The sequence below is a fragment of the Leopardus geoffroyi genome, chromosome A2, assembly GCF_018350155.1.
Source record: "Leopardus geoffroyi isolate Oge1 chromosome A2, O.geoffroyi_Oge1_pat1.0, whole genome shotgun sequence".
NCBI classification, from domain to species: domain Eukaryota; kingdom Metazoa; phylum Chordata; class Mammalia; order Carnivora; family Felidae; genus Leopardus; species Leopardus geoffroyi.
The window spans coordinates 91,877,704-91,892,993 of record NC_059331.1 but is presented as its reverse complement, the minus strand read 5'-3'; the positions used below and the strand labels follow the sequence as shown (position 1 = coordinate 91,892,993).

At 38.1% G+C, this 15,290-nt stretch overlaps 2 protein-coding genes across 6 annotated transcripts in view; one reads left to right on the top strand and one right to left on the bottom strand.

Annotated features, from left to right (window-relative positions):
* Positions 1-11,904, bottom strand: part of RUNDC3B (RUN domain containing 3B) — a 148,529-nt gene extending 136,625 nt beyond the window's left edge. For 2 of the 4 annotated variants that reach the window (XM_045494700.1, XM_045494702.1), the window contains exon 1: positions 11,307-11,904. In XM_045494700.1, the coding sequence (XP_045350656.1) occupies positions 11,307-11,428 (122 nt within the window). In that variant the 5' untranslated portion in view covers positions 11,429-11,904. The remainder of the gene's footprint in view (positions 1-11,306) is intronic. The other 2 variants (XM_045494701.1, XM_045494704.1) reach the window with 1 other exon arrangement.
* ABCB1 (ATP binding cassette subfamily B member 1) overlaps positions 1-15,290 on the top strand; it is a 242,136-nt gene that overhangs the window by 61,993 nt on the left and 164,853 nt on the right. The window lies entirely within an intron of this gene.

Sequence of the window (15,290 nt, the reverse complement as noted above, 5' to 3'; positions counted from 1 at the left end):
GAATACAACAGATGTGTTTTTTAACTATAAATACCAAGAGAAATTTAAAATTTCAAAATCAATTTTCAATTAATTTGAAAATTAAATTTGAATATATGGGAGATATTGTTATCCTCTTCTAAGGACAATCACCATCATTGTAGAAAATGGACAATGTCATTTTATTCAATGGAAAAAAATGTGTGTATTATGTACATTTTCTATCTTTTCAATAATACTTTTAAAATAGTATGCATTTTATATTTTTTTAACCTATTTTTGTGAAATAGCTTCTATACAATTGAAAATTAAAGTAGATTGCTTTGGTAAAGAAATACCAAAAAATATATTTGTTTACTTCAGCCTCACCGTTTTTACTATTATTTTTCAAACACTAGAAGAGATGAATTTTTATTTTTCCATTTCCTCATTAAATTTCAATTAGAGTGACTCCAAGCAAAAGAAAGCAAATTCTTCTGCTGACGCTATTAGATGTTTAAAATTCTATCATCAGAGATTAATCCTTCGGGTGACTTTCAAAAATTAAGTGATGATGATTCTTTAATTCGACCTTCACCCTTATTTTGGAAATGTCTATCCTATTATTTTTCATTAATTACAAATTACTTCATTTGATAAATATGCCTACTGTGTACTAAATGCTGGAAATAAACTAGATGCTGAATAAACTATGATTCCAGTACCTGAGAAATTCACATTCTAGTAAAAGACAAAAGATAATTAGGTTACAGCACAGTTGGTGCTATATTTATTTATATAACCTATTCCGGAAAGACTTAAGATTACTTATGGGGGCATATAAAATACCATCAGTTGGCTGCATAAATTAAAACTAGGAAGAAGATAAAAAACATGTGATTAGACTTCCACTTCTAAGGAGGACAGAATAAATGGTGGTAGACCAGTGCTCCCACAGAATACAGCTAGCAAAACTGGAGGGGAGGGGGAAGAATTACAGAAATCTTATGTTTGAAGCCTGCAGAGAGTGGCTCCAACAATAAGAATTAGAGAGGCTAAGACTCCAGAAAGAGAAAGGCTCAAAAATCAATTGACCGCTATAGCTGCTTTTACCCAGAAACGTCTGCCAATTCTGAGTGTGGAGGGTCTGACTCCCAAAGAAGGCGGCTAGTGGGGAACAGAAAAACCAGGAAAGCTTTTGGAAGAGACTTGGGAAGAGACCTCTAACACGTTGTCATTAGGAGACTAAAATCCTAATCAAAAAGTCTCTGAAAAACAGAATAAAGCATTTGGTAGTTACAGAAAACAAAGTAATACTTTAGGACTACCAGAGAAAGGGTGCTGAAAAATACATCAAACCTAGGTTGAAAACCCTGGATGGTCAGAGGCAAATGAAAGGCTGAGCAAGACTTAACAGGGTTGGAACACAGCCTGGATTCAGCATAATTCCTGACTGGATGGTGATCAGCTACCATTCTATCTTCCAAAGGAAGATAACATCAGTAAGGAAAGTGAGCATTATCCTATACTACGAGCCCTGGGCATTAGAATGTCCTTGGCCATGTTTTGTTCAAATGGATGAGTGGACTCCACCTGTTTACTCCGTGATCTTTTTCTACTCTGTTCTAATTAATACATTTGACACGATGGTTGGCAATAGGGTAAATATAATGGCATTTAATGAATAAAAGTGCTAAAGAAAAATTTAATACATACTCTCTGGCATTCAATAAAAAAAAAAAAAAAAACAAAAAAAAACAAAACAAAAAAAAACCCTAAATATGCCAAAAAATAAGACTGCATGACAAAGAGAGGAAAACACAAAAAAAGAGGCGCAAGACAATCCAAATATTCCAAATCAGTGATGAGAACTTTAAAATAACCATGATTAGGGGCGCCTGGGTGGCTCAGTCGGTTGAGCGTCCGACTTCAGCTCAGGTCACGATCTCGCGGTCCGTGAGTTCGAGCCCCGCGTCGGGCTCTGGGCTGATGGCTCAGAGCCTGGAGCCTGCTTCCGATTCTGTGTCTCCCTCTCTCTCTGCCCCTCCCCCGTTCATGCTCTGTCTCTCTCTCTCTGTCTCAAAATAAATAAATGTTAAAAAAAAAATTAAAAAAAAAATAACCATGATTAATATGACCTAGGGAATACAGGAAAAGATGGATATAAATAAAAAGATAGGCATTTCTATCAGAAGACTAGAGTTTATTAAAAAGGAATCAAATTAAAATTCTAGGACTATATGAAATTAAAAACTCATTTAATGAGTTAAACAGTAGATGAGAAACATCAGAAGACAAGATTAATGAAAAGAGAAGTCAATAGAAAATAAACAAACTGGAGCACAGAGAAAATGAAGAGAAAATACAGAAAAGGATATAAGGCAAGTGGAGCCGGGTAAAATTTATCATATATGTAACTGAAGGTTAAAAAGATATTAGCCAAGGGGTGCCCGGTGGCTCAGTTGGTTAAGTGTTCGACTTCAGCTCAGGTCATGATCTTGCGGTTCGTGAGTTCCAGCCCTGCATCAGGAGCTGACAGCTCAGAGCCTGAAGCCTGCTTCAGGTTCTATGTCTCCTTCTCTCTGTGCCCCTCCCCCACTCATGCAAGCGCATGCACGTGCACACGCTCTCCCACTCTCAAAAATAAACATTTTAAAAATTTTACAAAAAAAAAAAAATAGCCAAATCTTTCCAAACTTGATGGAAGATCAATGGCATGGGTGAATATGTTGGTAAACACAAATGTGTATTGCCTGAATATCAAGTGTAAAATACAGTAATAAAAAAATCTTGTAGAATGTAAAATATATGTAGACTTAAAATGTCTCAGGATGAGGGGCGTCTGGGTGGCGCAGTCGGTTAAGCGTCCGACTTCAGCCAGGTCACGATCTCGCTGTCTGTGAGTTCGAGCCCCGCATCAGGCTCTGGGCTGATGGCTCAGAGCCTGGAGCCTGTTTCCGATTCTGTGTCTCCCTCTCTCTCTGCCCCTCCCCCGTTCATGCTCTGTCTCTCTCTGTCCCAAAAATAAATAAACGTTGAAAAAATTTTAAAAAAAAATGTCTCAGGATGAGAATGAATAAATGGTTCTAACACTACTGGAGAAGCAGTGAGAGTTAGATTTATATTTCGCTGTAACAAATCAAGAGTAACTGCTAAAACGATAGCAATCATATATATAGAAAATGAAAAAGAATATATGACTAACAAGTCCCTAGAAAAACTGGAATAGTGGAATAAATAAAAAATACTTTACTGACATATAAGAAGAAAAAAAAGTAAACACAAAGAGTTAAATGGTAGCTATAAACCCAAATATAACAACATTAAATGTAAATCGACTAAATACTCCAAATAAAAGGTTGGATAAGAGGCAAAATTCAATTCTATCCGGTCTATGAGACACGTTATATTTAAGGACAAAAAGATTAAGGGGCGCCTGTGTGGCTCAGTCAGTTAAACATTGACTTCAACTCAGGTCATGATCTCCTGGTTCATGAGTTCGAGCCCTACTTCAGGTTCTGTGCTGACAGCTCAGAGCCTGGAACCTGCTTTAGATTCTGTGTTTCCCTGTCTCTCTGCCTTTCTCCTGCTCATGCTCACTCTCTCGAAAATAAATAAACATTTAAATAAAAATGTTTAAGGACAAAAAGATTAAAAGTTAAGGGTGGAAAAACATACATCATACATACAAACATTGGCTGAAAGAAAGTTTTATCTAATAGCAGACAAAATAGACTTTCAGGCAGTAACAGTATTAAAGACATTTCATGATGACAAATAATCCAACCCCTAGGAAGAGATCACAACTCTTAATCTGCACATACCAACAAAATACTGACAGCTAAAATGACACACTAAAAGAAGAAATAGACAAATGTACACTCAGAGACAGACTTTAACATACCTCTCAAAATCAGATAGACTAAGCATACAAAAACCAGTAAGGTTACAGAAAATAGGAATAACAAAATTAACATACTTAGATCTAACTAGCATAGACAGAATATGCAATCAATGACAGAATATATATGTTTTTCAAATATACATGAAGTATTTATCAAAACTAACCATATGCTGTATCATAAAGCAAGCATAAACAAAATGTCAAAAGTTTAAAAGCTTTCAGAATATGTTCTCTGTAGAGTAGAATTAAGTTGGAAATCAGTATCTAAAAATAACTAGAAAACCCTAAACTGTTGGAAAGATAAAAAATTTTTTAAATAATCCCTGAGTTGAAGAGGAAATCCCAACATAAATTAGAAAATATTTTAAACAAATTAATAATAAAGACACAACATTTCAAATCTTGTGAACAATCCCAAAGTAATGTCCAAGAAGGGCATCTGTATTTAGAAGGTATTTACTAGAAAAGAAAGGCTGAAAAACAGTAATCTAAAACCCCATCACAAGAAATTAGAAAAAGAACAAGAATTTAAATAAAGGGTAAGGAAAGAAATACTACAGACTTTTTTTTAAAGAATAAAAAAATATTTTAAGAGGATATTTTAAAGGTCTTAGGAATAAATTTGATAACATACATGAAGAACTCACTGAAGGCTGATTCAAGAAGTAAAAGGAAATCTGAATTCTACAGTGTCTATTAAATAAATTAAATCTGTTACTAAAAGACTTCCCACAAAAACAATTAGCAGTTCAAATTTCTTCCCTGGTGAATTCTTCCAAAAGTTTAAGAAAGAAATAATCTAATCTTACACAAATTCTTCTGCAGAGGAATATTTCCCAACTTGCTTTATAAGGTCAGATAATCTAAATGACAAAACTAAACAAGGACACTATAAGAACAATTACAGATAAATCTCTTTCATGAACATATATGCAAAAATCCCAAAAGAATATTAACTCATTAATATATATATTATTAATATATATGTTATATATAAAATATATTATATTAAATATATGTAAAAGCATATATTATATATATCATATATACAAAATATATATTAAAAAGTTAACAATATAGCACATGTTTTTATTCCAGAGTAGTTTAACCTCCAAAAGTCAATCAATATAATTTACCACATAAACCAAAAAAAAGAGAGAGAAATTATGTTTATTTTGGTAGACAGAAAAAACATTTGATTGCAAATATCTGCTTCATGGTAAAATTGTTAATATTTTCTACAATAATGTGGTCCTACGGAGTGCAGCAAAACAAGAAAACAAAGGTGTAAAAGTTGAAAAAGGAAGAAATAAAACAAGCAGATGACATGACTATATTCAAAATTTTTTTAAAAACTGCAGAAAATCTGTTAGAATAAGTAAACCTGGTTAAGATTACTAGATCACATGGGGCGCCTGGGTGGCACAGTCAGTTAAGCGTCCGACTTCAGCCAGGTCACGATCTCGCGGTCCGTGAGTTCGAGCCCCGCGTCGGGCTCTGGGCTGATGGCTCGGAGCCTGGAACCTGTTTCCGATTCTGTGTCTCCCTCTCTCTCTGCCCCTCCCCCATTCATGCTCTGTCTCTCTCTGTCCCAAAAATAAATAAACATTGAAAGATTACTAGATCACAAAACAAGTATTTTACAAGGTTGGTTTTATGTCTATGCATCAGCGAGAAAAAAAGAGATTGAAAAAAATTTTAATGATTTGTTACAATATAAAAAATATAAACAAATAGGTTTAAAAAGAGATATTCAAAACTACCAACATGTTTGAGAAAAATTTAAGAATATTTAAATATATGAAGGGTAACGTTCTTTTTCTTGACCTGGGTATTAGTTACACTGTAGTGTTCTCTTTGCAAAAAATTCACTGAGCTATGTGCACTTTCTGTATACAGATTATAGTTCAGTAATTATTTTTTAAATGTTTATTTATTTTGAGAGAGACAGCATGCATATGTGCAAGTAGGGGAGGGCGGAAACGAGAAAAAGAGAGAGGGGGAGAGAGAGAGAAAAGAATCCCAAGCAGGCTCTATACTGTCAGGCACAGCCTCCATCCCACAAACCATGAGATCATGAGACCAGAAATCAAGAGTTGGAATCTTGGGGCACCTGGGTGGTTCAGTCAGTTAACTGTCCCACTCTAGATTTCAGCTCAGGTCATCATCTCACCGTTTGTGAGTTACAGCCCCACATGGGGCTCTGCACTGATGGTGCAAGGTGTCCCTTGCTTGTCCCTCCCTCTCTCTGTCCCTCCTCTGCTTGGTCTCTCTCTCTCTCAAAATAAATAAAAATAAACTTAAAAAAAAAAAAAGGAGTCAGAATCAACCCACTGAGCCACCCAGGTGCCCCAGTAATAATTTATATGAAAAATGTGGAAACAAAGAACAGCTAAGAATAAGGCTAAATGCAATACTCCCATGTTCTACCTATCATTTAAAGCTTGGCTACAGATTTAATACTAAAATTTCTAAAGCTGTGTAAGAAAAGAGAAGTTGTCAGTTACACATTTGTGTCCAGTAGATATAAATACACCAACTGCCTAGAGATAGAATTCTTGGCACTAAAATAAGACCGATATTTCTCACAGAAATCTTTACAAAAAGAAGACACTTCTTGACATAATGATGTTCTTGACAACAATGTCAAGAAGACCTGTGACTGCTTCTTCTGATGACCCACAATATAGGCTAGCGGAATCTTACCAATACACAATTTTGTAAAAGCAACTGGTGAAAGGAGTGTGTGAACATACCCAACTGCTTTCTGATGATTTGGACCGACTCAGAGACAGATCTTTTAAACCTGTAAGACTGAATACAACAGTGGATAAGCTTCACATATTCTCCCCTGAGTATCTTATCTTTCAACTGAGCTTCTCAAATTTATCTATCAGCAGTGAAGTTAAGATAAGCAGTGCAGGTAAATGTGTGGAGGACAGCTATTCTCTGTAAGTTGAGTATGAACACATTTTAGCTAGGGAAAGAGATAATAACCTTCTATGAATGCTGAGAAGCTTATCCAGGACCAATAGCTGAAAAGATTATCATGCTACCTCGGTTGTGAATACCTACTATCAGGGCTCTAACAATCCTTAGAAACGATACTGAGCCTGCTCAAAGAGAATACAACTAAAAATGTTGATCAAAGACCAGACCCCAAGTTCTGCCACACATAGCATGACTAAAAAAGCTTTCACCAAAAATATAATCACTCTAGCCAAGGGATGAACAGTCTCATGAGGGATACTCAAGCCAATAGTAACAAATAGAGTAAGTCACTGGATTTAAAGTTAAAGGATTATATTGCCAATAATACTCAGTAACATTTTACATATCTGCATTTTACCCACCAAGTTCAAGCATAGGAATAGACCTTTTTTCTGATTATTCATCAAGTAGAATGTGAAGTTCAGAGTGCTAAAGATCACTCACTTAACTAAGGCCTCTGGGTGCCTTTTTTTTTTTTTTAACATATGATAAATTTACTTATCTGCTTTCCTAGATCACAACCAATTATAAGAATCCTGTGAGGATGGAAGCATAAAGGAAAGACCTGCCAGAAACAGGCAAAGTTGTAAGAAATAACAACTTGGTAGGAGGCAACAACAGAATACAAAACCAGACAAAAAACTTGAAAGACAATCTTCAGGGGCCATGTAGCAAAAAGCTCTACGTATTTCAAGAGTCCCCAGGGCAGCCACTGCAGAGGGCATATTCACAGAAACAGATTCAGAGTGAAGTCTTTAATAAGGATTTTATTATTCTTTAGAGAGTCTTTTTAAAGAAGGTAGGGAAATGTGTCATCCATTTTTAAAAGCAGTTCACCCAAAATATTTTAAATATTGTTATTTATTATGGCTTAAATTTGAACACTTAAATTAAAAGCTTCAGTTATTCAGAAGACTGTACTCCACAATTAATGCTGAGTAGGGCACTCTAGCTAATGGGAGAATTTTAAGCTTAACTCAAACATTAATAACATGGAAAATATGAGCACCTCATTCCCTGACTACACTGGAAAAATAAGGCCCTACTGTTACTTGAAATAACTTTCAAATTATGAATATATTCACCTACAGACATCCAAGAATAACTATGTACATCTTATTAGAAGTACTTTAAATTTGATAACCATCATTTGTCTCCACTCATCACACTTTCTCCTTAAATCACTCGTTAATCCTTTCTCCTCACAAGACAGGAAAATTATGACTGTGTGAGGAGTTTCTCTTAAAGAATTGATGTAAAAGCTGAATGTTATTTTAAAAGCTGTTTATGCATATATATTTAAACTGTATACTGTAACAGCTTTCTCATAAAACAATATTAACCCACAGAAAGAGACTAGATTTAAATTCTCCTTGTCAACGGAAGTAAAATTAAAGGAATATGTAAGCTTTTCAGTAAAACGTGAAGCTTAAAAATGACAGAAAAAATGACTAATGTACCTGATTTCCTATGGATGAAAAATACAGGCTAAAAAAAAGCCTATAAGACCTTAAAAAATTAATTTTTCAAAGTTCTAAATGGTAGAGAATATGCAGGGAAAATACTAGTTGGTACACAGAGCCAACATCAGTCTACAAATATTTTGGAGTTGAGTGTGGAATATTTAGAAGCCTCAAATGACCTACTTTCTCTCCACCACAATCTGTAAAAAGCATGATAAAATAGTACTTACTTACTAAGTACCATGCAAGTATTTTTAAGGCTGAAATACAATGTTCAATGGAACAAAAACAAGCGATGAAATAATTACATACACAATCACAATGTACTGCAATTTAATTCAGGTCCTGACTATCTTAACCTAACCAAATAACCCACTTCAAAAGTTTAACACCATAACAATATTGTTGTTGTATAAGGCCTTAAACCTAAAGAATTAGGAAGATACATAATAAGGTTTCAAAACTAAGCTGCGAATATGCATAACGTTTAAGGGTTAAGGAAAAAGCATTACTATATAAGTATTATAGATACAGTAGAATGATATGTGGTGGTAATGGGGGGGAACCTTTGCTTTGGTTTGCTTTGTTAAACTATTCACAAGTTTTCTAGAACATCAGTAGAGAAACAAAATGGAAGGCACAGTTCAAAATATTTTTCTTTAAAGAGAAAAATGCACATGCCTCATCTAGCTACCATAAAACCTATGTCTACCATTACCCTGCTCATATTTGGAGAAATTCAAAAGAAAAAAAATGAACACATTTGGCATCAAGACTATTACTAGTTTTAGGGCTGTTACTGAAGCTTACTAATGATCTAGTACAAGATTATTTTACATATGTGAAAACTAGAAAATGAGATGTTTGCATGGCTTGTTAAAGGACATACAACTAGTCAATGACAAGGTAAACTTAGAACTCAAACTCTAATCCAACTTCTTCCCAACTTAACTATCAAATCACCTCTAACTTGATAAATAAAAATTAAAAAATGAATTAAGAGACATGGGTGAGATTCTACAATATGGTAACTCTGAAAGGCGAAGAAACACAAATGCATAAATATTGATTTGTTCATTTTGCTGAATTAGGGGCAGAGCTACTTAAAGCATACAAATGGCCTATAGTGACTTTTTTCCCCAAAAAGTAAAAGCCTTTTAGACAAAGCCTATCAAACAGATCCCATTACTATTGAGATGGATGTAATTTATATAAACTATCGCCTCTTCGGACATAAAGAACAACCTTAGTAGTAAATCCACATAAATATATGTTGAAAAACTGAAATATATTTTAGCTACAATACTAAACTTACAAGTAAATTATAACTAAGGTCAGCACTGATACTCATTCACAATCGAAAATAATTATGCAAATAAAATTAATGAAAATACAGCTAGCCCAAACAGCTGTCCACACAAATCACTGTGATATAACTGAAATTTCTTATCCATAACTTAAAATGTTATTTAAATAAGGTTGAGATACAAGCCCTTTTTTCAGGCCTCGGCCTCTGATGAGGGAGAAGAACATTTAAATAACCTAAAATCGGCCATGACAAAAATGGAGAAGCAAAAGAAATAGTACCCACCACTGAATTTATTCATTCAATAAATACTTCCTGAGCATCAGATGCTATAGTAGGAAGGTTTTAAAAAAGTAAAAAAATACAATTGAGCAAAAAGCTCTCCTGTGAAATTTAACTCTGATGGAGCTTTTATAAAATACGCTACCCCAAGAAACGCTGTATATGTTGGATCCTGCTTGAGATGATTGTCTTTTAGAAAAATAAAATAATCTCTAATGTAGATAAAATAAAACTAAGAAATCAGCCTTGCTTATTGTTCTGTTTTTCCCAACTTAAAAAAAAAAGATTTATCTGGATTTAAATACATTTAAAACCTGTCTTCCTCAAAAGGTTGCATCCTAGACAGCACAAACGGTAAATTAAACCAATTCCACATTATAATATGGTTTACAGCTCTAAGTGCAGTAACAGCGAGGCAGGTCTTCCTGATATATAGGCAAACATCTGTAACAGTCCAAATTAAAAACAACAAGTCGCTCAAAGTTATTGAATATAAGTCCTAGTATAAATATCTGTATCTGTATAATGCATAAGATGCCAGACACATGTTACACAGGAAGAAATATACAGACAGAAATTGCAAGGAAGGGAAAGGTGTGATCATTCCCTAATTCTTAGAGGATTACCGATAGTTGCTGCGGAGGTGTTTGGTGAATAATCAGTTATTTCTGAATACTAGATACTAATTATTCCTTTTTATGTTTCTATATGTTCCAGAGTAAAGGAATACTACATTTACAATTAGAAAACATTGAAGGAGAGGCAGACGTGGAATAAATCATTGACATGAAGCCTCGGTATCTTCCACAGTCCCACTCTTAACAACTGCAGAAACTGCACTAGCACCGCAATTCAAAAGTGGAGAGAGAAAACACACACACACACACACACACACACACACACACAGCAGGCTTGTTGTAGTAGACACTCAATACTGGTGGAATGAAATGACTGAATACATATGTAAACAAGCCAAAACAAAACCAAAATGCATTCCGATTTTGAGACAACACAGTAAATAATCACAGTGACGACGATTTTACCAAAAGCTAGTTGACAGCTTAATGTGCAGTAAATGAAAGAGCACTTCCTCCCTGCCCTCCTCTTTTACTCTGACACTAGAAGGCACATTCAAAACAAATCCTCCCCCAGCCCCGCCCCAAGCCTTCTCCTCGCTTGCTTCCAGTGCTGAAACTGACGGAAAGTCCCGGGCCTCAGCGGTGCCCAGACCCCGGCCCGTTTCAGGGCGCTCGCGCCGGCGGACACGCCCGGTGCGGCAGAGACTGGGGCTACAGCCCCGGGTCTGCGGGACCCCCAGGGAGCACGCGCGCTCGCCCGAAGCCCGAAGCCTGGGGCGCCGGCGGCCCCCTCCCCTCGCAGCGCTCTGCGGGCCGCGCCGTACCTGCACACGGTGATCAGGTTCCTCCTCTCCACCGCAGCATTGCGGGCGCTCAGGCTCTTCTTGCCGCCGCCGCCGCCCCCGCAGCGGCTCCCGCTCAGGCCCCCCAGGCTCCGGGAGGCCATGGCGGGCTGACCCCGGCGCCCCTTTTGTCTGGTGCTACCCTTCCTCTCCACCTCCCCCCACCCCCCCACACCTGCTCCGTAACGCTCTTGTTCGTTTTGCGCCCGTGGGAGGACACTGTAGGGTCGTGGGAAGGAGCAGGGAGCGACGGAGGATGTGGAAGACGGCGGGGTAACCGGTACCCGAGCACTGACGGCTCACGCTCCGCACCCAAGCCCAACACACACACACACACACACACACACACACTCACTCGCACACACGCGCGCACCTCCCCCGCCCTCGCGCGCGCCGCCGGCGTCGGGCGGCGCGTGCGGGGCGGCGTTGGGCGCTCCCCTGCTTCCTGAGGGACCTCGGCTGCCAGCACGCGCGCGTTCCCGCTGGCCCTCACGCCCTACCGCCCGCCTTCTGCCGCCACTCGCGCCCCAGCTGCGGCTGCCACGGTGAAGCCACTGACCTGGCGCGCGCAGCCCCGCCCGCCCTGCACCTATCAGACCAACGCAGTCCACCTGGAGCCAATCGCGGCACGCGAGGGGCGGGGCCGGCCGCGTGGCCTTTTTAATGCAGCGTGCTGGAGCACCTCCCCGGCGCGTGGGCAGCTGTCAAGACGCCGGGCTCGTGCTCGCAGCACGCGTGCCGCAGGCAGCCAGCACGCATCCGAGCGGCGTCGCAGTTTGCCCGGGGATTGTGGGATGCGGGGCGCCGGAGAGCCCCAGGCAGAATGCTGACCCTTGTAGAAAGCCCGGCTTTAACCACTAGGATCCCTAGCAGTTGATCTTTTTCCTGCTCTTAACCTCTTCTGAGGTCCTCGGTCCCGAAAATGCAGCAGTCCGGCTGTCACACCCTACCTAGCACTTGACTCTCAGGAATGGAGCAGGGTTTTTTTTTTGTTTTTTTTTTTTTGTCCTAATTTCTTCCCCTGGCCTGGAAAACAGAGACAAATAGCCCCGGGGGGGGGGGGGGGAATGCCCGTGGAATATCCCTCTTGAGCGTCTCATGATTGGATTTCTTGACCGTCCACTCCACGTCGCTCCTACCCTAGACCCAGCATGTCCTGTAGCCAGGACTGACCACCCACATGAGAACCAGCGCGGTGCTAATGTGCGGTCTTGCCCCTTCCCGCTTCTCCTGGCCTGGGCAGCGACTCCGGGGTTGCGTGGGGAACAGTGAGTCTAGGGAGGGTTGGCCCTTGGCTCCTCTGGGCTGCTCCCTGAGAAGGGTACCGCTCTTGTCGCGCGTGTTTGGAATCTAGCGCCCACTTTGCAAAACTTCACCCCCTGGCCTTACCAGCAGGAAGGTCTTGGCCTCTACCTGGTTCTCCCGTACTCACCTATGTGGCGGTCCATCTCCCTTGGCATCAATATGCTCAGATTTAGAGTGAAATCCATTAATAACTACAGGCCTTGTGGAACCTTCCCTGCATAGAACAAGTACTCAATAAACGTTCATTAAATGTAACTTCAAGTTACATTTGGCATTATTTTGCTGAAATTTTACAATTTTAGTGTCCCCCAAATCCATATAACTTCCACCTTTAATTTTGAAGTTTCTGTCAAAGATGATTGTTATAGAATACATCGTTTAGTGTAAATGGATCTGGCCTTCATGTGTATTATACAAAGGAGGTATTGTTACTTTATGCCGAACACTTTAAAAAGAGTTTTGTATAATAAAATTGTAGATTACTAATATCTGAGTTTGTAAAAAAAAAAAAAGTCTCTATAGATTAAGGCAAAGACAGCCCTTTCAGCTACTAACTCTAATCATAATAAAATAAAAATCTGTGTAGAAAAAAAATACTTGTCTTAACTAACTTACTGCGATAAACATTCACACATTAAAATTATAAAAAATAACTTAGACTTTAAACTTTATATTTCTAAAATAATAAAAGCAGGAGGGTTTTCTAGGTCAGTGCACTTGTCTCCAAACATTTCCTGTCTGCTCTCTGCCAACATGGAAGCTTTTAAGGAAGTTGCCATTCTAGAAGCTCTGACTTAACTTGTCCCCTCTTGCTAGACCAACGGTGAATTCAGAAGTAGCCATAAGGAAATAGATACACTAGCTATGCATGCAGTCATTGCAAAATATTTGCACTGGCAATGACAAACACTGCTCAAACTGATTTTTTTGTTGTTTAAAAACAACTGAAAACTGCATAAGGAAAAGAGTGGAAAGCTAACAGTTATCAAGAAAATTCCTAGACCCCTATGCTGGTTTGTCCCACAGGAAGGAGAGGACACACAAGTCCTTAACATTTATCAAGAAGACAAAACTAAGTGGTTTTGCCAAATGCTGGAAAGTGAGGTGTTGTTATTCTTAAAATTGGCTCTCTAGCTTCAAGTACATTTTCATATTGTTTGTACTACAGATTTTTACTTATAACTGAAGACTTACTAAAACTCCATCTTAGATGATCAGGTAATAAAGTTTCTTCAAACGCTACTTGTTCAGCGAATTCGGTTGACACAGGTATTTGCTGAAAAGATTTCTTCTTAAGAAAGAACTTTTTTTTTTTGTATGTACAACGAGTCATTAAACTGCCACATGGGGGCCTTATCTGATAATGCTTTTTCTTGATTATCCTGAGCAATGTGTCCTGGGCCTCATTCTTTCTTTACATGACTAATCTGGAAATAATTAATCAATTATATCTGCTACAAAATATAATACTACTATAAAGTCACATGAGTTTTTATACTGCTTCTTAAACTTTCATCAAAACCAGTTACAGTCTTTATTTATTTGAGCACTTGAACATAGGTTATTTAGAGATGTAAAAAGACTCACAATAAAAATAATGAAAAAAGCAAATGCCTAATTTAAAGTATAAAAATGCTGTTTGACACACACACACACACACACACACACACAAACCAGCATCCATTCTTGATAAAAACCCTCAACAAAGTAGGGAATGATGGAACGTACCTCAACATCATAAAGCCCATATGCGAAAGACCCACAGCTAATATCCTCAGTGGGGAAAAACTGAGAGCTTTTCCCCTATAGTCAGGACCAACACAGGGATGTTCACTTTCATCATTACTATTCAACATACTACTGGAAATCTTAGCCTCAGCAATCAGACAACAAAAAGGCATCCAAATCAGCAAGAAAGGAGTCAAACTTTCACTATTTGCAGACAACATAATACTCTATGTAGAAAACCCGAAAGACTCCACCAAAAAATTTTTGGAATACATGAATTCAACAAAGTCACAGGATTCAAAATCAATGTACAGAAATCTGTTGCCTTTCTATACACCAATAACAAAGCAGCAGAAAAAGAAATGAAGGAATCAGTCCCATTTACAAGTACACCAAAAACAATAACAAACTTAAGAATAAACCTAAACAAAGAGGTGAAAGATCTGTACTCTGAAAAACTATTGAACATTTATGAAAGAAATCGAAGAGGACACAAAGAAATGGGAAAAAATTTCCATGCTCGTGGATTGGTTAGAAGAATAGACATTGTTAAAGTGTCTATACTACCCAAAGCATTCTACACATGTAATGCAATCCTGATCACCAGCATTTTTAACAAAACTAGAACAAACAATCCTAAAGTTTGTATGGAGCCACAAAAGACCCTGAATAGCCAAAACAATCCTGAAAAAGAAAAGAAAAGCAGGAGGCATCACAATTCCAGATTTCAAGCTATATTACAAAGCTGTAGTCATCTAGACAGTATGTACTGGCACAAAAATAGACACATAGATCAATGGAACAGAATAGAAAGCCCAGAAATGGCCCCACAACTATATGGTCAACTAATCTTTGACAAAGCAGGAAAGAATATCCAATGGAAAAAAGACAGTCTCCTCAGCAGAAGGTGTTGGGAAAACCAAACAGCAACAT